This window comes from Oncorhynchus kisutch, linkage group LG2 (genome assembly GCF_002021735.2).
Source record: "Oncorhynchus kisutch isolate 150728-3 linkage group LG2, Okis_V2, whole genome shotgun sequence".
Classification (NCBI taxonomy): Eukaryota; Metazoa; Chordata; class Actinopteri; order Salmoniformes; family Salmonidae; genus Oncorhynchus; species Oncorhynchus kisutch.
In genome coordinates, this window is record NC_034175.2 from 41,830,560 (window position 1) to 41,853,911 (window position 23,352).

A 23,352-nucleotide genomic window follows, 5' to 3' on the forward strand; every position below is an offset into this window, starting at 1 on the left:
ACATACTGTAGAGACACCACCAAATTATTGGTCATGGAAATGTGAAATGTGGTTAAAAGTAGGGGAAAGTCATGTCAAAAAGTTTATGAACCCTGACTACAATGTATTGTACACCCACACTATCCACACGGGTCAGTCCTGTACTGTACACAGGAGAGTTCTCCTACACAGTCCCTCACCTTTACAACTCCACAACACAACCTCACCTCTGTGCTTTGGAAACCAAGGTGATTCCACTGAAAACATCAGCTGCACGTTCTTCTTGTTTCATTTATGAAATAGGCTGTAGGTCGACCATGTGTACAGTATTGATCCCATAGTATGTCTGCAGCAGCGGAGGCTGCTGAGGGGAGGACAGCTCATAATAATGGCTGAAACGGAGCGAATGGAATGGCTTCAAACCATGTGTTTGATGTATTTGATACCATTCCACCAATTCTGCTCCAGTCATTATCACGAGCCCGAGCTCGTCCTCCCCAATTAAGGTGCCACCAACCTCCTGTGGTTTGCAGTTAGCTGCCCAGGAGAGGAGCATACTGGGCTGTGGGTTAGGGATGGGCCTTTGAAATGATTTCACTATTCAAATGATATCATTTTTTCATGTATCCGGAGAGTCCAATACATGTGTTTTAAAGAAAACATTTTGGGGGGAAACCTCAATGGAGACTTGCTCGCGCATGTTTTAGCAGAATGGTGGGGGATGGGCAAGAGATAAGCAAAGGCCGGTGTGTTGACTATATTTTATTGCGCTCCCCGTACTTGTCTACAATGACTCCATTAATATGAAAGCACAGCCTACTTGTTGGTTGATCATTGTAGCCTACTACTCCTCATTTAATGGCATAATTTTTATTCCATTTTGCATTGATTAGAAATCTCCCACTTCACTTGCTACACGGCCGCTTTGATTGAGCGACAATAACAACAAGCTTCAATGACAACAAGTTATACGTGTGAAACGTGTATAGTCTACCGGTGCATCTTTTATATGGGGCACACTCATAAAAACTGTCATTAAACGGTTGTTTTATTAAAAAGTTGAATGTTATGGTCTGTCCTTGTAGGCTATGTAGCAATGTCACATAGATAATTTAATAAACATTTTGACAAAGCCAAAAATAGGCCTATTTTGTTTGCAAAAATGTATAATATCCCAAGTAATCGAAATCTAACGTCTGTTTGAATATTCTAAATACCGTGTCAATCCCTACTGTGGGTTGATTGATGCCAGCTCCACATTAAAAGGGCTGTGATACTGTTAGCCCTATACACTAGGGCTGTGGGTCGACAGTATTATAGGATGGGCTATCGACCTCCACCTCCACGGAGGGCCCAGTGAGAGAGGAGTGTAAAGGAGAGCACAGACAAAGGGGCTAACTAGCACTACCGACATATTAATACCATTGGGCCTGTACTACACAGCATGGAGAATCTCTACTATAGAGGCTATAGAGACTAGTACATGCTTCGCACTCTAGTCCAGTGATTAATTTAACATGTGCCAGAGAAGCATAATTTGCTGGGGCTGTGACCCGCAGAAGTTGTTTAGGTGCTCCGGTATTTCTGCGATATAACCAGCACGGCATAGAACTAACTCATAGCTTTTATATTTGATGCTTGGATTCTGTGTCATTAATCAAAGTTTCTTGTTCGGCAGGTTGTGAGAGGCTTGTTGGCGTTGAATAACGAGCACGCTGTGCAAATTGATGGCCAAGACACTCTGTGGGGAGAAACCGGTACGTTTTCTCTCGATTTTTCTTATTTTCTTGTTCATTTTTTTTCTCTCTATTTTTTTTTCAAATATGTTGTTTTCTTTGTGTAATATCAGTGTTTCTACAGTGGCATTACTGCAATTGTATACGCTCGTCCAATGTTCTGTATTTTATCTCCTTCCAGTAACATAACACTTTCTTTTCGCAGGATGTAGTTGTTCACATTTAGCCAAATATCTGTTCATTTTTATTTTTACTGCCTGTCTAATTTTCCCTGTCCTCTTCCCTTAATGAGGCAATCTGTAGTTGCTACATCCATCTTTGGACTTATTAATGAATGATATGTACCCATTGATTCTTAACTTATTAATGCCTCGGAAGTTTAGTTCAACTGTCGTACCCCATCAGAACCCAAAATATAAGCTTGTTTTGTTAAATTCATGTTTTAAGTATCCATATATTTATGTTATTATGGTGCTACTGTATCACTCTGTTATTGTTATACCTGCGTGGTAGTCTCACTGTTGATGGACCTGGCATGATTACAATGGCAACCATAAACTGGAACCTAGTCATTGTGTCATTTTAAGTTAACATTGGTAGCAGAGGATGGCTAATAACTACAATGTGCCACCTCGCTTCGACGAGAAGAGGTCGTATGAAAGTTGGAAGAATGTACTTGGAATCTGGACACGGATTACTAATCTGGATGAGAAAAAGCAAGCACTTGCGGTGGTATTATCACCCGAGGGAAGAGCGAGAGATACAACACTGGAAATATCCATTGAGGATTTGAACAAGGATGACGGTATGGGAACTTTGATCAGAGCACTGGATTCTGTGTGTCTTAAAGAAGAGAAAGGCCGTGCCTACGAGGCATATTCAAATTTTGACAGTTTTACTATAGACATTTCAGTTGCAATGACGGACTACATAATTGATTTCGAAACAGAGGTATAATAGGATGTGAAAGTACGACATGGTTCTCCTGTTAGCTTTCAAGTTGATTTATTTTTGTTAAACTTTTATTTAAATAGGCAAGTCAGTTAAGAACAAATTCTTATTTACAATGACAGCCTACCCCAGCCTTCCTGCTGGGCCAATTGTGCGCCGCCCTATGGGAGTCACAAATCAAATCAAACGCTTACTTACAAGCCCTTAACCAACAGTGCAGTTCAAGAAGAGTTAAGAAAATATTCATCAAATAGACTAAAGTAAAAACTAATAATAAAAAGTAACACAATAAGAATAACAATAACGAGGCTATATACAGGGGGTACTGAGTCAGTGTGCAGGGGTACAGGTTAGGGGTGATGTGACTATGCATAGATAATAAACACAGATTAGCAGCAGTGTACAAAAGCGGGGGGTGGGGGGTTGATGTAAATAGTCCGGTGGTGATTTTATTAATCGTTCAGCAGTCTAATGGCTTGGGGGTATAAGCTCCGGTACAGCTTGCCGTGCGATAGCAGAGAAAACCATCTATAACTGGAGTCTTATTATATAGATCCTGGATGGCAGGAAGTTTGGCTGCAGTGATGTACTGGACCGTATGCACTACCCTCTGTAGTGCCTTATGGTCAGATGCAGAGCAGTTTCCATACCAGGTGGTGATGATGAATGTAATGATGGCGCCGGTGGGTAGGGCTGCCGTCTTACTGGCCCTCAACCAATCATGCTATTTTGTTTGTTTTTTCGCGTTGTTTGTAACTTGTTTTGTACATAATGTTGCTGCTACCGTCTCCTATGACCGAAAAGAGCTTCTAAACATCAGAACTGGGATTGTTCACCTCAAACTGGACGAAGAGTTTTTCTTCAATGAGTCGGATGCCAGGGATATGCTGTTGACACCCGACCAAGCCCCGATCCCCGTGATTCGCTGGAGAATGAAACAGAGTTTCCGAGGCAAAAGATCAGGGTGCCTTGTGAGGACCAGGTCGACGACTGGCTAATCTGCCCTTACCCTTTGTTCTGCTATCTAACATTCAATTGCTAGAAAATAAAATGGGACGAACTGAAAGCATGTATATCCTACCAATGGGACATTAAAAACTAATATTTTATGCTTCACCGAGTCGTGGATGAACATCGACATTAAGAACACGGAGCTGGCGGGTTATACACTCTATCGGCAAGACAGAACAGCAGCCTCTGGTAAGATACGGGGCTGGGGCCTATGCATTTATGTAAACAACAGTTGGTGCACGATATCTAAGGAAGTCTCAAAGTTTTGAGACTCTTGCCTGAGGTGGAGTATCTTATGATAAGCTGAAGACCTCACTATTTTCCCGTAGAGTTTTCATCTGTTTTTTTCATAGCTGTCTACATACCACCACAGAGCGAGGTAGGAACTAAAACCGCACTAAATGAGCTGTATTCCGCCATAAGAAAACAGGAAAACGCTCATCCAGAGGCGGCGTTCCTAGTGGCCGGTTACTTTAATGCAGGGAAACTCAAATCAGTTTTATTGAATTTCTATCAACATGTGAAATGTGCAACCAGAGGTTGAAAAACATTCTAGACCACCTCTACTCCACCCCCAGTACAAAGCTCTCCCTCACCCTCCATTTGGCAAATCTGACCATAACTCTATCCTCCTGATTCCTGCTTACAAGCAAAAATTAAAGCAGGAAGCACCAGTGACTCGGTCAATAAAAAAGTATGTTCCTTGATTCTTCCAATGGCATTGAGGAGTACACCACATCAGTCACTGGCTTTATCATTAAGTCATTACCCCAACCAGAAGCCATGGATACCAGGCAACATTCACACTGAGCTAAAGGGTAGAGCTGCCACTTTCAAGGAGCGGGACTCTAACCCGGAAGCTTATAAGAAATCCCACTATGCCCTCCTACGAACCATCAAACAGGAAACACGTCAATACAGGACTAAGATCAAATCGTACTACACCGGCTCCGATGCTCGTCGGATGTGGCAGAGCGTGCAAACTATTACAGACTACAAAGGGAAGCACAGCCAAGAGCTGCCCAGTGACACGAGCCTACCAGACGAGCTAAATAACTTATATGCTCGCTTCAAGGCAAGCAACACTGAAACATGCATATGAGAGCATCAACTGTTCCTGATGACTGTGTGATCACCCTCTCCGCAGCCAATGTGAGTAAGACCTTTAAACAGATCAACATTCACAAGGCCGCAGGGCCAGACAAATTACCAGGATGTGTACTCCGAGCATGCGCTGACCAACTGGCAAGGAGATCAAAATGTGCAATCTGTCAAAGCACTTACCATTAGTTTATAGACTGTCCTCATAAAAATGAATGAGTAACAGAGGAAAATGTAAACACAGAGATAGAGCAGTGTAACATTACACTGATTGACACACCAAGCAACCGAGCTTTCAAATTTGGAAATGGAAGAATCTTCCAATCGACCAAGAGGCAAGATACCAGCAAAAATTGGTCAGACGAAGTGTCACATTGAAACAGACGTGGTCCCTGCAGATATCCCCTTAATATTAAGCAAAGCTTCCCTCAAGAAGGCAGGGGCTGTACTAGACATAAGAAATGACAAGGCAGTGATTTTTAAATAACCCTTGAACTTACTACCTCAGCCCAGTATTGTGTAAACATTTTAGACAAGACATCACACAGTGTACATGGAGATTTTTACAGTCACAGAGAACATGAACACAGAGGAAAAACACAAAGTATTGTTAAAACTTCACAAACAGTTTGGACATGCTACAGTTGACAGACTTCAGAAAGTACTCAGCAGTTCTGGGAATATAATAGTATTTACATTTTACGGCAGAGAGTTAACAGTTGTGAGACATGCCAGAAATATAGCAAACCTAAGCCCAGACCAGCTGTTGGTTTGCCACTGGCTTCCAAGTCCAATGAAACAGTGGCTGTAGATCAACATGAGTTAAGACCAAGTGTGTGGTACCTTCACGTCATTGACCACTTCACACCCTTCAGTAGAGGAAGCATTGTGAATACAAAGAAACCCAGTCAAATCGTCAAGCACTTCATTCATTCCTGGATAAGTGTGCATGGCCCGCTCCAGAAGTTGTACAGTGACAATGGAGGAGAATTCAATAATAATGAAATAAGAGAAATGGCTGAGAAATTCAACATGAAAGTAAAGACAACTGCTGCATACAGTCCATGGAGCAATGGACTTCTGGAGAGACATAATCAAACACTAAAAGTGAAGAAAGTCAATGGATGTGACTGGAAAACAGCCCTAGATTGAGCTTTGATGGCAAAAAAATGAAATGCACAATGTTCATGGCTACAGCCCGTACCAACTAGTGTTCGGGAAGAACTCTAATCTTCCTCTGTACCAGTGGTGGTAAAAGTAAATATACCTTCAAATATAATGACTCAAGTAAAAGTGAAAGTCACCCATTAAAATACTACTTGAGTAAAAGTCTAAAAGTACTTGGTTTTAAAAATGCTTAAGTATCAAAAGTAAATGTAATCACTAAAATATACTTGAACAAAAGTAAAAGTATAAATCATTTCACATTCCTTATATTAAGCAAACCAGACGGCACAATTTTCATGTTTTTTTTTATTGAATGATAGCCAGGGGCACATTTCAACACTCAGACATAATTTACAAACAAAGCATTTGTGTTTAGTGAATCTGCCAGATCAGAGGCAATAGGGATGACCAGGGATGTTCAATGTCCTGTCCTGCTAAGTATTCAGAATGTAACTAGTACTTTTGGGTGTCAGGGAAAAAATGTAAGGAAAATGTAAGGAGTAAAAAGTACATTATTTTCTTTTGGAATGTTGTGGAGTAAAAGTTGGCAAAAAATATAAATAATTAAGTACAGATACCCCAAAAAACTACTTAAGTAGTACTTTAAAGTATTTTTACTGAAGTACTTTACACCACTGCTTTGTACTGGTTGACAAGCCACCAGCACTAGAAGGGACCAGTGTGAGTGCATGGGTGGGACAGCACCATTCAGTAGTACAAGCAGTGAGAAAAGCGTTCACTGAAGCAGGTTGTTGAGAGAGAAGTCACAGGGCTCTGCATAAACAGTTTCAATCCACCGATGAGTGTACTACAAACGAGTTGACTGTCAAGAGTGGAAAGGACCTCGAGTAGTCATTGGCCAAGATGGTGTGGGGATATTTGTGAGGAACGGAGGCACCATTGACAGGGTGTATCACTCAAGATTTTTCAAACACTCCACAAATTTCTTGTTAATAAACTATAGTTTTGGCAAGTCGGTTATAGTTTTGGCAAGTCGGTTAGGGCATCTACTGTGTGCATGACACAAGTAATTTTTCCAACAATTGTTTACAGACATATTATTTCACTTATAATTAACTGTATCACAATTCCAGTGGGTCAGAAGTTTACACACACTAAGTTGACTGTGCCTTTAAGCAGCTTGGAAAATTCCAGAAAATTATGTCACGGCTTTAGAAGCTTCTGATAGGCTAACTGACATAATTTGCGTCAATTGAGGGTGTACCTGGGGATGTATTTCATTGCCTACCTTCAAATCTTTGCTTGACATCATGGGAAAATCAAAAGAAATCAGCCAAGACCTCAGAAAATAAATTGTAGACCTCCACAAGTCTGGTTCATCCTTGGGAGCAATTTCCAAACGCCTGAAGGTGCCACGTTCATCTGTACAAACAATAGTACACAAGTATAAACACCATGGGATCACGCAGCCGTCATACTGCTCAGGAAGGAGACATGTTCTGTCTCCTAGAGATGAACGTACTTTGGTTCGAAAAGTGCAAATCAATCCCAGAACAACAGCAAAAGACCTTGTGAAGATGCTGGAGGAAACAGGTACAAAGTATCTATATCCACAGTAAAACGAGTCCTATATCGACAACACCTGAAATGCCGCTCAGCAAGGAAGAAGCCACTGCTCCAAAATCGCCAGAAAAAAGCCAGACTACGGTTTGCAACTGCACATGGGGACAAAAATCGTACTTTTTGGAGAAATGTCCTCTGGTCTGATAAAACAAAAACAGAACTGTTTGGCCATAATGACCATCGTTATGTTTGGAGGAAAAATGGGGAGGCTTACAAGCCGAAGAACACCATCCCAACCGTGAAGCACGGGGGTGGCAGCATCATGTTGTGGGGGTGCTTTGCTGCAGGAGAGACTGGTGCACTTCACAAATAGATGTCATCATGAGGACGGAAAATGATTTGGATATAGTCAAGCAACATCTCAAGACATCAGTCAAGTTAAAGCTTAGTCGCAAATGGGTCTTCCAAATGGACAATGACCCCAACCATACTTCCAAAGTTGTGGCAAAATGACTTAAGGACAGCAAAGTCAAGGTATTGGAGTGGCCATCACAAACCCCTGACCTCCATCCTATCAAAAATGTGTGGGTTGAACTGAAAAAGTCTGCGCGAGCAAGGAGGCCTACAAACCTGACTCAGTTACACCAGCTCTGTCAGCAGGAATGGGCCAAAACTCACCCAACTTATTGTGGGAAGCCTGTGGAAGGCTACCCAAAACGTTTGACCCAAGTTAAACAATTTAAAGACAATGCTACCAAATACTAATTGAGTGTATGTAAACTTCTGACCCACTGGGAATGTGATGAAATAAATAATTCTCTACTATTATTTTGACATTTCACATTCTTAAAATAAAGTGGTGATCCTAATTGAGCTTAGACAGGGAATTTTTACTTGGATTAAATGTCAGGAATTGTGGAAAACTGAGTGTAACTGTATTTGGCTAAGGTGTATGTAAATGTCCGACTTCAACTGTTCATGGATAGAGAAAGTGGTATTCCACACACAGCAACCGTCATTGGACGAGTAGCAAAAGCCAAAGGAAAACACCAGAACTGGTACAACTTGCAGTACTCTGAACGAGCTACACTTTCTGGTACAACAGAGTCAGCTGACCTGTCACTTGTAGATAATCTCAGAATTGAACCAATGAAAAATCAAGAAAAACAGAATGACATCCAAAATGATGATTTACTTGAAATAAAATGCATGTCATTTGACTCAGCTAAACTAGAGGAGCTCAGTAATTGGAGGAAAATTTGATTTTATTTTGTTTGAGGAAATCCAAGACATTGGCCAAAATGTATCTCAACAAGGTGGGTGTATACCCTTAAAGAATCCTTAACTGGATTAGAAGCAAAAGCTTGGCTAGAGGTTTTGAGGAACTGGCTGCTAAACAACTCCCAAAAGACTCAACGACATGACCGACATGCGCCTCAGAGTCACTCAGATTGCTGATGACAGTGATCTGCCAGAGAAAATTGAAACATCAATTCTGAAATTTTGCAGGGAACAGAGCTGTCAAGTGACATTCACGTCCGACCTCCGCCTGAAGCTAAGAGCGAATGAACACTGGAAACTAAAAAAGTGTGTGTATGTCTTGGAAGATGCATCACTTTTCTGTTACAACAAAGTCAAGGCAACAATGCTAAGTACAGGTGGAAAAAAGTCACAAGTGGATCCTGCAGTCTTCTATTGGCTTGATCAAGACTACAATGTGACTGTACTTGCCTGTCATGTTGATGACTTCATCTGGGGTGGCCCACAAACCTTTGCTACAACTGTGATTCCACACCTCAAAGCTGTTTTCCAGGTCGGCCGTGAGGAGCATGATAATTTTTGTTATGTTGGCATAGAGTTTATTACCGTTGACGGAACAATACTGACTCAACAGGAAAGCTATGTCAATAATCTTCAACCCATCCACATGGATTCTTCAAGAGCCGTAGAAAGGAATTCCCCTCTCTGTGGAATTGAAGCTGATCAATTGAGGTCAAAGATAGGTCATATTCTATGGGTTGCTAGACAGAGTTGACCTGATCTAATGTTGGATGGCTGCAACCTGGCATCAAACACAAAACACGCCACTGTACATTCATGAGGCAAACAAAGTTGTTCGTGAACTGAAATCACGACATGTGACTCTAAAGTTTCAGCATGTTGTAAAAGATGACTCTCTGAAACTAGTTGTCTTCAGTGATGCTTCGCTAGGGAACCTTACAGATGGAGGCACACAAGGTGGACATCTAATCGTGTTAATGGGTGAAGGCAGTCAAAAAGGATCAGAAGGGTTGTCTGAAACACACTTGCTGGGGAAAACCTTGCTCTTGCGGATGGAATTGACAACGCCATCTTTCTGACAACTCTGTTCTCAGAGCTTACCACTGGTGAGACAAAATGGCACATTCTACCTGTAGTTTTTGTCACTGACAACTACTCCATAGATGATGCTGTCAAGTCAACCAAGTCTGTCAGAGAAAATACTTTGTCTTGAGATTAGCAGCATCAAGGAACTTATTCAAGCACAGAGAATCCAGTGGATTCTGTGGTCGGCCACAAAGGGACAGCTTGCTGACTGCCTGACTAAAAAGGGAGGATCTTGTGGCAGCTTGAGTACAAATAAAATCTTTGTCACACAACCCATTTGTAATGGGTAACTTAAATCAAATCAAATCAAATTTATTTATATAGCCCTTCGTACATCAGCTGATATCTCAAAGTGCTGTACAGAAACCCAGCCTAAAACCCCAAACAGCAAGCAATGCAGGTGTAGAAGCACGGTGGCTAGGAAAAACTCCCTAGAAAGGCCAACACCTAGGAAGAAACCTAGAGAGGAACCAGGCTATGTGGGGTGGCCAGTCCTCTTCTGGCTGTGCCGGGTGGAGATTATAACAGAACATGGCCAAGATGTTCAAATGTTCATAAATGACCAGCATGGTCGAATAATAATAAGGCAGAACAGTTGAAACTAGAGCAGCAGCACAGTCAGGTGGAAGTTGAAACTGGAGCAGCAGCATGGCCAGGTGGACTGGGGACAGCAAGGAGTCATCATGTCAGGTAGTCCTGGGGCATGGTCCTAGGGCTCAGGTCCTCCGAGAGAGAGAAAGAAAGAGAGAAGGAGAGAATTAGAGAACGCACACTTAGATTCACACAGGACACCGAATAGGACAGAAGTACTCCAGATATAACAAACTGACCCCAGCCCCCCGACACATAAACTACTGCAGCATAAATACTGGAGGCTGAGACAGGAGGGGTCAGGAGACACTGTGGCCCCATCCGAGGACACCCCCGGACAGGGCCAAACAGGAAGGATATAACCCCACCCACTTTGCCAAAGCACAGCCCCCACACCACTAGAGGGATATCTTCAACCACCAACTTACCATCCTGAGACAAGGCTGAGTATAGCCCACAAAGATCTCCGCCACGGCACAACCCAAGGGGGGGGGGGCGCCAACCCAGACAGGATGACCACAACAGTGAATCAACCCACTCAGGTGACGCACCCCCTCCAGGGACGGCATGAGAGAGCCCCAGCAAGCCAGTGACTCAGCCCCTGTAATAGGGTTAGAGGCAGAGAATCCCAGTGGAAAGAGGGGAACCGGCCAGGCAGAGACAGCAAGGGCGGTTCGTTGCTCCAGAGCCTTTCCGTTCACCTTCCCACTCCTGGGCCAGACTACACTCAATCATATGACCCACTGAAGAGATGAGTCTTCAGTAAAGACTTAAAGGTTGAGACCGAGTTTGCGTCTCTGACATGGGTAGGCAGACCGTTCCATAAAAATGGAGCTCTATAGGAGAAAGCCCTGCCTCCAGCTGTTTGCTTAGAAATTCTAGGGACAATTAGGAGGCCTGCGTCTTGTGACCGTAGCATACGTGTAGGTATGTACGGCAGGACCAAATCAGAGAGATAGGTAGGAGCAAGCCCATGTAATGCTTTGTAGGTTAGCAGTAAAACCTTGAAATCAGCCCTTGCTTTGACAGGAAGCCAGTGTAGAGAGGCTAGCACTGGAGTAATATGATCAAATTTTTTGGTTCTAGTCAGGATTCTAGCAGCCGTATTTAGCACTAACTGAAGTTTATTTAGTGCTTTATCCGGGTAGCCGGAAAATAGAGCATTGCAGTAGTCTAACCTAGAAGTGACAAAAGCATGGATTAATTTTTCTGCATCATTTTTGGACAGAAAGTTTCTGATTTTTGCAATGTTACGTAGATGGAAAAAAGCTGTCCTCGAAATGGTCTTGATATGTTCTTCAAAAGAGAGATCAGGGTCCAGAGTAACGCCGAGGTCCTTCACAGTTTTATTTGAGACGACTGTACAACCATTAAGATTAATTGTCAGATTCAACAGAAGATCTCTTTGTTTCTTGGGACCTAGAACAAGCATCTCTGTTTTGTCCGAGTTTAATAGTAGAAAGTTTGCAGCCATCCACTTCCTTATGTCTGAAACACATGCTTCTAGCGAGGGCAATTTTGGGGCTTCACCATGTTTCATTGAAATGTACAGCTGTGTGTCATCCGCATAGCAGTGAAAGTTTACATTATGTTTTCGAATAACATCCCCAAGAGGTAAAATATATAGTGAAAACAATAGTGGTCCTAAAACGGAACCTTGAGGAACACCGAAATTTACAGTTGATTTGTCAGAGGACAAACCATTCACAGAGACAAACTGATATCTTTCCGACAGATAAGATCTAAACCAGGCCAGAACATGTCCGTGTAGACCAATTTGGGTTTCCAATCTCTCCAAAAGAATGTGGTGATCGATGGTATCAAAAGCAGCACTAAGGTCTAGGAGCACGAGGACAGATGCAGAGCCTCGGTCCGATGCCATTAAAATGTCATTTACCACCTTCACAAGTGCCGTCTCAGTGCTATGATGGGGTCTAAAACCAGACTGAAGCATTTCGTATACATTGTTTGTCTTCAGGAAGGCAGTGAGTTGCTGCGCAACAGCCTTCTCTAAAATGTTTGAGAGGAATGGAAGATTCGATATAGGCCGATAGTTTTTTATATTTTCTGGGCCAAGGTTTGGCTTTTTCAAGAGAGGCTTTATTACTGCCACTTTTAGTGAGTTTGGTACACATCCAGTGGATAGAGAGCCGTTTATTATGTTCAACATAGGAGGGCCAAGCACAGGAAGCAGCTCTTTCAGTAGTTTAGTTGGAATAGGGTCCAGTATGCAGCTTGAAGGTTTAGAGGCCATGATTATTTTCATCATTGTGTCAAGAGATATAGTACTAAAACACTTGAGCGTCTCTCTTGATCCTAGGTCCTGGCAGAGTTGTGCAGACTCAGGACAACTGAGGTTTGGAGGAATACGCAGGTTTAAAGAGGAGTCCGTAATTTGCTTTCTAATAATCATAATCTTTTCCTCAAAGAAGTTCATGAATTTATCACTGCTAAAGTGAAAGTCATCCTCTCTTGGGGAATGCTGCTTTTTAGTTAGCTTTGCGACAGTATTAAAAAGGAATTTCGGATTGTTCTTATTTTCCTCAATTAAGTTAGAAAAATAGGATGATCGAGCAGCAGTAAGGGCTCTACGGTACTGCACGGTGCCGTCCTTCCAAGCTAGTCGGAAGACTTCCAGTTTGGTGTGGCGCCATTTCCGTTCCAATTTTCTGGAAGCTTGCTTCAGAGCTCGGGTATTTTCTGTGTACCAGGGAGCTAGTTTCTTATGAGACCTTTTTTTAGTTTTTAGGGGTGCAACTGCATCTAGGGTATTGCGCAAGGTTAGATTGAGATCCTCAGTTAGGTGGTTAACTGATTTTTGTCCTCTGGCGTCCTTGGGTAGGCAGAGGGAGTCTGGAAGGGCATCAAGGAATCTTTGTGTTGTCTGTGAATTTATAGCACGACTTTTGATGTTCCTTGTTTGGGGTCTAAGCAGATTATTTGTTGCAATTGCAAACGTAATAAAATGGTGGTCCGATAGTCCAGGATTATGAGGAAAAACATTAAGATCCACCACATTTATTCCATGGGACAAAACTAGGTCCAGCGTGTGACTGTGACAGTGAGTGGGTCCAGAGACATGTTGGACAAAACCCACTGAGTCGATGATGGCTCCGAAAGCCTTTTGGAGTGGGTCTGTGGACTTTTCCATGTGAATATTAAAGTCACCAAAGATTAGAATATTATCTGCTATGACTACAAGGTCCGATAGGAATTCAGGGAACTCAGTGAGAAACGCTGTATATGGCCCAGGAGGCCTGTAAACAGTAGCTATAAAAAGTGATTGAGTAGACTGCATAGATTTCATGACTAGAAGCTCAAAAGACGAAAATGTCTTTATTTTTTTTGTAAATTGAAATTTGCTATCGTAAATGTTAGCAACACCTCCGCCTTTGCGGGATGCACGGGGGATATGGTCACTAGTGTAGCCAGGAGGTGAGGCCTCATTTAAAACAGTAAATTCATCAGGCTTAAGCCATGTTTCAGTCAGGCCAATCACATCAAGATTATGATCAGTGATTAGTTCATTGACTATAATTGCCTTTGAAGTAAGGGATCTAACATTAAGTAGCCCTATTTTGAGATGTGAGGTATCATGATCTCTTTCAGTAATGACAGGAATGGAGGTGGTCTTTATCCTAGTGAGATTGCTAAGGCGAACACCGCCATGTTTAGTTTTGCCCAACCTAGGTCGAGGCACAGACACGGTCTCAATGGTGATAGCTGAGCTGACTACACTGACTGTGCTAATGGCAGACTCCACTATGCTGGCAGGCTGGCTAACAGCCTGCTGCCTGGCCTGCACCCTATTTCATTGTGGAGCTAGAGGAGTTAGAGCCCTGTCTATGTTGGTAGATAAGATGAGAGCACCCCTCCAGCTAGGATGGAGTCCGTCACTCCTCAGCAGGTCAGGCTTGGTCCTGTTTGTGGGTGAGTCCCAGAAAGAGGGCCAATTATCTACAAATTCTAACTTTTGGGAGGGGCAGAAAACAGTTTTCAACCAGCGATTGAGTTGTGAGACTCTGCTGTAGAGCTCATCACTCCCCCTAACTGGGAGGGGGCCAGAGACAATTACTCGATGCCGACACATCTTTCTAGCTGATATGCACGCAGAAGCTATGTTGCGCTTAGTGATTTCTGACCGTTTCATCCTAACATCGTTGGTGCCGACGTGGATAACAATATCTCTATACTCTCTACACTCGCCAGTTTTAGCTTTAGCCAGCACCATCTTCAGATTAGCCTTAACGTCGGTAGCCCTGCCCCCGGGTAAACAGTGTATGATCGCTGGATGATTCGCTTTAAGTCTAATACTGCGGGTAATGGAGTCGCCAATGACTAGAGTTTTCAATTTGTCAGAGCTAATGGTGGGAAGCTTCGGCGTCTCAGACCCCGTAACGGGAGGAGTAGAGACCAGAGAAGAATCGGCCTCTGACTCCGACCCGCTGCTTAATGGGGAAAACCGGTTGAAAGTTTCTGTCGGCTGAATGAGCGACACCGGTTGAGCGTTCCTACAGCATTTCCTTCCAGAAACCGTGAGAAAGTTGTCCGGCTGCGGGGACTGTGCCAGGGGATTTACACTACTATCTGTACTTACTGGTGCCACAGACGCTGTTTCATCCTTTCCTACACTGAAATTACCCTTGCCTAACGATTGCGTCTGAAGCTGGGCTTGCAGCACAGCTATCCTCGCCGTAAGGCATCATGAAGGCATCATGTTAATGTTACTACTTAGCTTCGGCTGTTGGAGGTCCTGACGAATCGTGTCCAGATAAAGCGTCCGGAGTGAAAAAGTTGAGGAAAAAATAAATAAATATATGAACGGTAATTAAAAAGTGAAAACCGTAAAGTTGTCAGGTAGCAAAACAGGTTAGCAACAAAACGCACAGCAACTCGAAAACAAGCCTGCAAGGCCTGCAAAGAATCACTTTACTTGGTATATTTGTTGCGACACGATACCGTTTTGCGTGGCTTTAACATTTACAGTGTGTGGTCCTCCACACAGTAAATAATACTTGGGACATTTAATTATTTGATTTGTCTTTAAAGAAAAGTGGGAGATTGTTAAATTCATGTTTTATGTATCCCTATATTTCTGTTATTACAGTGCTAATGTATCACTCTGTTATTGTTTTACCTGCATGGTAGTCTCACTGTTGATGGACCTGGCATGAGTACAATGGCAACCATGCATTGTGGAAATACGGTTTAGTAAACTTGGTTAAACTGGAACCTAGTCATTGTGTTATTTTAAGTTAACAGTTTAACTCTATTTGTAAAACAAAGTAAATGTAAACCAATTGTATAGCTTCAAAACATGGTTAAAACTATCATTTAGATGTCATGGACTGTCAATGAATTTGAGAGTGGTTGCATTTCTCCAGCCCCATCCCTTAGATTTGTACCGAAACAGTGGCAGTGAGAACTTAGTTTCCACTTAACGGAAAGACGCTTTAAAAGTGTCCCTGCTTTGGTCATTTGGTCCTTTATCTGGATGGAGAGCCATCAGGCCATCCTGTGGTGCTTACTGAGTGAATTTCTACTTTAGAGCAGAATTACCGCCATCGCTCCCAGCAAGAGCAGTCTAAGCACTAAGTCATCAGTGTAATACATTGTCCATTTAGGTCATGTTAAGCCGTTTGCCCTCATGTTTTGTCCTGTGTTTCTACCATTATCACACACCTACTCATATGTTCTTCTTACTGGAAGTGTCGCCAGAGCTTCAGTTTCGACCTGAAACGAACCATTGATCATAAAGCACTGCGGATAATTATTACAGTCTTTTTGTTGGACAGTATTAAAGTCCCAGTGGTAATACAGAGAAACGGTTGATATTGGGAGAGGTACAATGTACCTAGTGGCCACTTAAAAATTAAGTGGAAGAGGCAGGAAAGTTGGGACCCATCTGACAAAAGCAACAGTTGAGAGAGGAAAAGCAGGAGAGCTATGGATCTGCTGGCGGGGGGGGGGGGGGGGGGGGGGGGGGTGAAAGAGACATGAGTTGTTAATGACCAGTCAAAGCAATTTAGGATTGATCCTGTAAATGGTGCAGGAAGCCAAATGGAGCCGGGAACAAAAGTCTAAAAGTACGAGTCCAAAGTGCCACCCTATTTCCTACATAGCTCTACGTTTGACCAGAGCCCTATGGGTCCTGTTCTATATTCGTAATTTTTTTGGGGAATAGGGTGCCATTTTGCACGCACCCTAAAATCATGGGTGTGTTGTCATTTCTTTGTGTCACCAGGGTTGTCATATAAATGCTGAACAAAACAAATGTGTCTGTGGGGAACATTGTGTTTTGATATAAATCAAAGATGAGGCCCTTGGGTATGGAAGTATTCAAATTGGGATGGGTTTTAAACATTTGCCACAATAACAGTACCCCCATGCTGATAAACATTACCACTTACCAGTACCATCACTATTCGTGTTGGTACAGCATCTCTGTGTACTGAATGAGTAAACACATCTCTTAAGGGTATTCTTTGACTCAGTCCCAAATGGCACCCTACCTGAGTCCCAAATGGCACCCTATCCCTTTAATAGTGCACTACTTTTGACTAGGGCCCATAGGGAATAGAGTGCCATTTGGAATGTAGACAACACCAAGACAGGTTTTTAGAAATTATTATTGTTGTTTTTGTTATCATCATTGCCTCTTGTGGAAAGCTGCACACTGGAGATAAACAGACAGAGTGGAGATAACTGACTCCAGCATTCTCTTATCTGTGGTAGTCTGTTAAAAAATTGGAGTACACCAGCACAGACAGGGATCTGTGTGTGTCTGTCTATCAGATGTCTCTCAGACTTTTTCACAGTAGCAGAACTTCTCTTGTTTGGCCCAACATGAAAGAAACCCATTGTATATGATCATGATGACCAACTGTTGCTTAGAAAGCCTAGTGATCTAGACCATAACTGCAATGAAATGGGACAGAAGTTCCCAACTCCTCATCATTTGTGCAGCTCATTTCATATGTATGGTTTAGAGCACACAATCTAACGGTGAGAGAGAATGTGAACAATAGTCTCTCTGTGGCCTCAGTAGAATGTCAGCCTGGTGCAGCCTAGCAGTAACAAATGGTTCTGATGTACACAACCAGTCAAAAGTTTTATAACACCTACTCATTCAAGGGTTTTTCTTTATTTTTACTATGTTCTACATTGTAGAATAATAGTGAAGACATCAAAACTATGAAATAACACATGGAATCATGTAGTAACCAAAAAAGTGTTAAACACATCAAAATATATTTTATATTTGAGATTCTTCAAATAGCCAACCTTTGCCTTGATGACAGCTTTGCACACTCTTGGCATTAGGACTAGGAGAGAGATAGGATGGCTCTGATGTCAGACAGCCTATAAGGACTAGGAGAGAGAGAGGATGGCTCTGATGTCGGACAGCCTATTAGGACTAGGAGAGGGAGAGGTTGGCTCTGATGTAGCCCAGGCCATTAGGACTAGGAGAGAGAGAGGATGGCTCTGATGTAGCCCAGCCCATTAGGACTAGGAGAGAGAGAGTTTGGCTCTGATGTAGGACAGCCTATTAGGACTAGGAGAGAGAGAGGATGGCTCTGATGTAGGACAGCCTATTAGGACTAGGAGAGGGAGAGGATGGCTCTGATGTCGGACAGCCTATTAGGACTAGGAGAGGGAGAGGATGGCTCTGATGTCGGACAGCCTATTAGGACTAGGAGAGGGAGAGGATGGCTCTGATGTCGGACAGCCTATTAGGACTAGGAGAGGGAGAGGATGGCTCTGATGTCGGACAGCCTATTAGGACTAGGAGAGGGAGAGGATGGCTCTGATGTAGGACAGCCCATTAGGACTAGGAGAGAGAGAGGATGGCTCTGATGTAGGACAGCCCATTAGGACTAGGAGAGAGAGAGTTTGGCTCTGATGTAGGACAGCCTATTAGGACTAGGAGAGAGAGAGGATGGCTCTGATGTAGGACAGCCTATTAGGACTAGGAGAGGGAGAGGATGGCTCTGATGTCGGACAGCCTATTAGGACTAGGAGAGAGCGGATATCTCTGTTCCAAGTGACACCCTTTTCCCTATATAGTGCACTACTTTTGACCAGGGCCGCTGTATTCTCATTAGTGCTACTTCTGTCAACTGGTGCTACTTCTGCAAATACATTTCGTAGCAAAAAGTGCTGAAGGGCTTTGGGGCTTATTACATCCTAGAGACAAAGATATCCATTCGAAATGGGCCTTCATCTCTAGAAACGGCTGCTTTCCATCTTAGTGCCGCATGTTCTTATGGCTGAGAAATGGGCCGCAGTGTTATTTTAGATTTGGACGAAAACTTTTATATTTTTGAATCAAAACCTGCTGCTTCAAGTTTTGCACTTTGTTACATCATCACACTGCTGCATACCAACATTTCTGTTCCAACCCCCACCACCTACTTTGTTTTAGAGAAGGATAGAGGCCTACTTTATTTTTACTTCGTTAGACGGTAGTGCAAATCAAATCACATTTTATTTGTCACATGCTTTGTAAACAACAGGTGTAGACTGACAGTGAAATGCTTACTTACGCTGTTACTGTAGTCTATACCTGTTGTTTACGAAGCATGTGACAAATATGATTTGATTTGCACTACCGTTTTGATTTTCAAGAGGTATAGGACAAAATACAAATTTATCACAAGTAGTAGGCAGATGTGTATGGGTCCCTTTAAACAGATTTACACACAAGCCTTGGCTGGTTCCTGCAGACATTACCATTACTATGAATAATAGTAGTCATGCTTGCCTTCATTCTCAAAGTCATCCGGTATGTGCCACCTGCTGTAACTGTGATCTAATATTTCCCTCTGAGCTCTATGTATTTACCTAGTGGATGTTAAATCATAGCGACGTTCCTCCTTTCAACTCCCATTCATTACGGGCTAATGCAATAGCAGGTTGCAGGTGGCCGAATGGCGCCGGGCACAACACCAGCGACCTGAGACACGCTCCAACACCCACCTCAGCCGCTTAATGAACACATTTTGAAAGCCCTTTGCACCCACCTGGCACTAGGCTCATTCAAAGCAACACTTTGTATTTTAGCAGATATGCAAATATTAATTATTTTGTGCACTGTGGTGCTTTAAACTCATTGAATATACAGTGCCTTGCGAAAGTATTCGGCCCCCTTGAACTTTGCGACCTTTTGCCACATTTCAGGCTTCAAACATAAAGATACAAAACTGTATTTTTTTGTGAAGAATCAACAACAAGTGGGACACAATCATGAAGTGGAACGACATTTATTGGATATTTCAAACTTTTTTAACAAATCAAAAACAGAAAAATTGGGCGTGCAAAATTATTTAGCCCCCTTAAGTTAATACTTTGTAGCGCCACCTTTTGCTGCGATTACAGCTGTAAGTCGCTTGGGGTATGTCTCTATCAGTTTTGCACATCGAGAGACTGACATTTTTTCCCATTCCTCCTTGCAAAACAGCTCGAGCTCAGTGAGGTTGGATGGAGAGCATTTGTGAACAGCAGTTTTCAGTTCTTTCCACAGATTCTCGATTGGATTCAGGTCTGGACTTTGACTTGGCCATTCTAACACCTGGATATGTTTATTTTTGAACCATTCCATTGTAGATTTTGCTTTATGTTTTGGATCATTGTCTTGTTGGAAGACAAATCTCCGTCCCAGTCTCAGGTCTTTTGCAGACTCCATCAGGTTTTCTTCCAGAATGGTCCTGTATTTGGCTCCATCCATCTTCCCATCAATTTTAACCATCTTCCCTGTCCCTGCAGAAGAAAAGCAGGCCCAAACCATGATGCTGCCACCACCATGTTTGACAGTGGGGATGGTGTGTTCAGGGTGATGAGCTGTGTTGCTTTTACGCCAAACATAACGTTTTGCATTGTTGCCAAAAAGTTCAATTTTGGTTTAATCTGACCAGAGCACCTTCTTCCACATGTTTGGTGTGTCTCCCAGGTGGCTTGTGGCAAACTTTAAACAACACTTTTTATGGATATCTTTAAGAAATGGCTTTCTTCTTGCCACTCTTCCATAAAGGCCAGATTTGTGCAATATACGACTGATTTTTGTCCTATGGACAGAGTCTCCCACCTCAGCTGTAGATCTCTGCAGTTCATCCTGAGTGATCATGGGCCTCTTGGCTGCATCTCTGATCAGTCTTCTCCTTGTATGAGCTGAAAGTTTAGAGGGACGGCCAGGTCTTGGTAGATTTGCAGTGGTCTGATACTCCTTCCATTTCAATATTATCGCTTGCACAGTGCTCCTTGGGATGTTTAAAGCTTGGGAAATCTTTTTGTATCCAAATCCGGCTTTAAACTTCTTCACAACAGTATCTCGGACCTGCCTGGTGTGTCCCTTGTTCTTCATGATGCTCTCTGTGCTTTTAACGGACCTCTGAGACTATCACAGTGCAGGTGCATTTATACGGAGACTTGATTACACACAGGTGGATTGTATTTATCATCATTAGTCATTTAGGTCAACATTGGATCATTCAGAGATCCTCACTGAACTTCTGGAGAGAGTTTGCTGCACTGAAAGTAAAGAGGCTGAATAATTTTGCACGCCCAATTTTTCAGTTTTGGATTTGTTAAAAAAGTTTGAAATATCCAATAAATGTTGTTCCACTTCATGATTGTGTCCCACTTGTTGTTGATTCTTCACAAAAAAATACAGTTTTATCTTTATGTTTGAAGCCTGAAATGTGTCAAAAGGTCGCAAAGTTCAAGGGGGCCGAATACTTTCGCAAGGCACTGTATGTATTTTAGCAAACATAAAGAGGTTACGCTTCTCTGCACTTCTCCTGACCCCTTAGGAGAATGATTCAAATGGTTGTATTCAATGCCTCTTTACAGGTGGGATTGGATTGTAATTCAATGGAGAGCCATCACAGCTATAGAAAAGAGCATCAATACTTAAATGTTGTGGATACGGTATAGACAGCAAAACCTTTTAGGTCTTAGAAATACTGAGTCAATATCACAGTTAGACCCCTTCATATTAATTCTGATTTAGGGTTTATTAACCCAATCTGGAGGCCTGTATGGCGATATGGGAGAAAACTCAGTGAGACACAAATACCCCCGGTGAAATATCCTCCCGGAAATTGACATTTATTGCTGCAGCTCTGAACAAATTCTCTCAGTTAACGACCTGTCTGAGAAATATAATTTCATATGTGAAAGAAATATGCTCTCTTTTATTTTCAAGTTTTCTACTCCGCTAGCCAGCACCTCGCCTAAATAGGTGTGCGTTTCTTTTTCTTCTATATGTGAAAGAAATAACATCTTTATGCAAATAGGCCCATTGCACTTTGTTTGGATAGAGAGAGATTCGATCACGGCTCCGTGTTGGCAAAAAATAAACAACAAATTCCCTCCTGACTGTTTTACTTCTAGGAATGACAAAAGGTCATTTAGCCCTCTCTGTAAAGCAGCTTTCTGATATATGTGAATAAGTCGGCAGCAGTGCAAAAGGTAAGGGGAAAGACATATAGACACGGTGAGGTATAATGTTTGTGATCACATGGCATATATCTCAAGTTACAAGAGAAGAGCTATTCTGAAGTTATGGTTTCTGTAGAAAATTGCAAATGGAGGTTGTTTTCCATCTGTAAAAGAGAAGGTTTGTTTACATTATATATCACATATATCAAAAATTAATAATGCAGCGACAAAGTCAGGCGGTAGCCCTGACATTTTCTACATTACTTAGTAAAACGATGAGATCAACTTCTCATTGTCATGAAATATACAGTAGAGACATCGAGTGTAGTACTGTATATCATTTTTTTAATCCACTGTAATTATGCCAAGAATCTTTTATTTTTTATAAAATCTTCCACGTTCACAGGCTGTGCTTAATATATGTGGTGTTTAGTTGTTTGTGTTATAAGTGTTTGGTTGTGTTTCATTATTTACAGCTGGGAGGACGTATGCCAGGCTGACATGTCACACAGTAGTTTCTCTGCTGGTGGAGTGAACTTGTAATGATCTAGACCTACATAGAAATAGACTGAAACTCCCATGCTGCCACAGTCAGGATGTAGGTCTTCATGTGATGGATATCGTATGTCGCTGTGGTGTCCTTGACCGACTGACACAGATGTCATGCTACAGCTGGCACCCTGCTTCTCCAGTTAGCTTTGCTATGGTCTCCATCTAAACCTTCAGAATCAGCTGTTTCATAAATGATTAGCTACTAGTGCATGTCTACAAACTGTGCACCTTGACACAGGACACTGTAAAGTCATGGCCTCTCTGGTATTCTGGACTGTGTATGTCCCAAATGGCACCCTATTACCTATATACAGTGGGGCAAAAAAGTATTTAGTCAGCCACCAATTGTGCAAGTTCTCCCACTTACAAAGATGAGAGAGGCCTGTAATTTTCATCATAGGTACACTTTAACTATGACAGACAAATTTAGGGGGGGAAATCCAGAAAATCACATTGTAGGATTTTTTATGAATTTATTTGCAAATTATGGTGGAAAATAAGTATTTGGTCACCTACAAACAAGCAAGATTTCTGGCTCTCACAGACCTGTAACTTCTTCTTTAAGAGGCTCCTCGTTACCTGTATTAATGGCACCTGGTTGAACTTGTTATCAGTATAAAAGACACCTGTCCTCAACCTCAAACAGTCACACTCCAAACTCCACTATGGCCAAGATCAAAGAGCTGTCAATGGACACCAGAAACAAAATTGTAGACCTGCACCAGGCTGGGAAGACTGAATCTGCAATAGGTAAGCAGCTTGGTTTGAAGAAATCAACTGTGGGAGCAATTATTAGGAAATGGAAGACATACAAGACCACTGATAATCTCCCTCGATCTGGGGCTCCACGCAAGATCTCACCCCGTGGGGTCAAAATGATCACAAGAACGGTGAGCAAAAATCCCAGAACCACACTGGGGGACCTAGTGAATGA

The 23,352-nt window shown here is 42.4% G+C and overlaps 1 protein-coding gene across 5 annotated transcripts in view; it reads left to right on the forward strand.

Annotated features, from left to right (window-relative positions):
- Positions 1 to 23,352, forward strand: part of LOC109866085 (protein TANC1) — a 267,888-nt gene that overhangs the window by 233,014 nt on the left and 11,522 nt on the right. For all 5 annotated transcript variants that reach the window (XM_031794472.1, XM_031794469.1, XM_020454642.2 and 2 more), the window contains one exon: positions 1,658 to 1,736. In XM_031794472.1, coding sequence (XP_031650332.1) covers positions 1,658 to 1,736 — 79 coding nt within the window. The remainder of the gene's footprint in view (positions 1 to 1,657; positions 1,737 to 23,352) is intronic.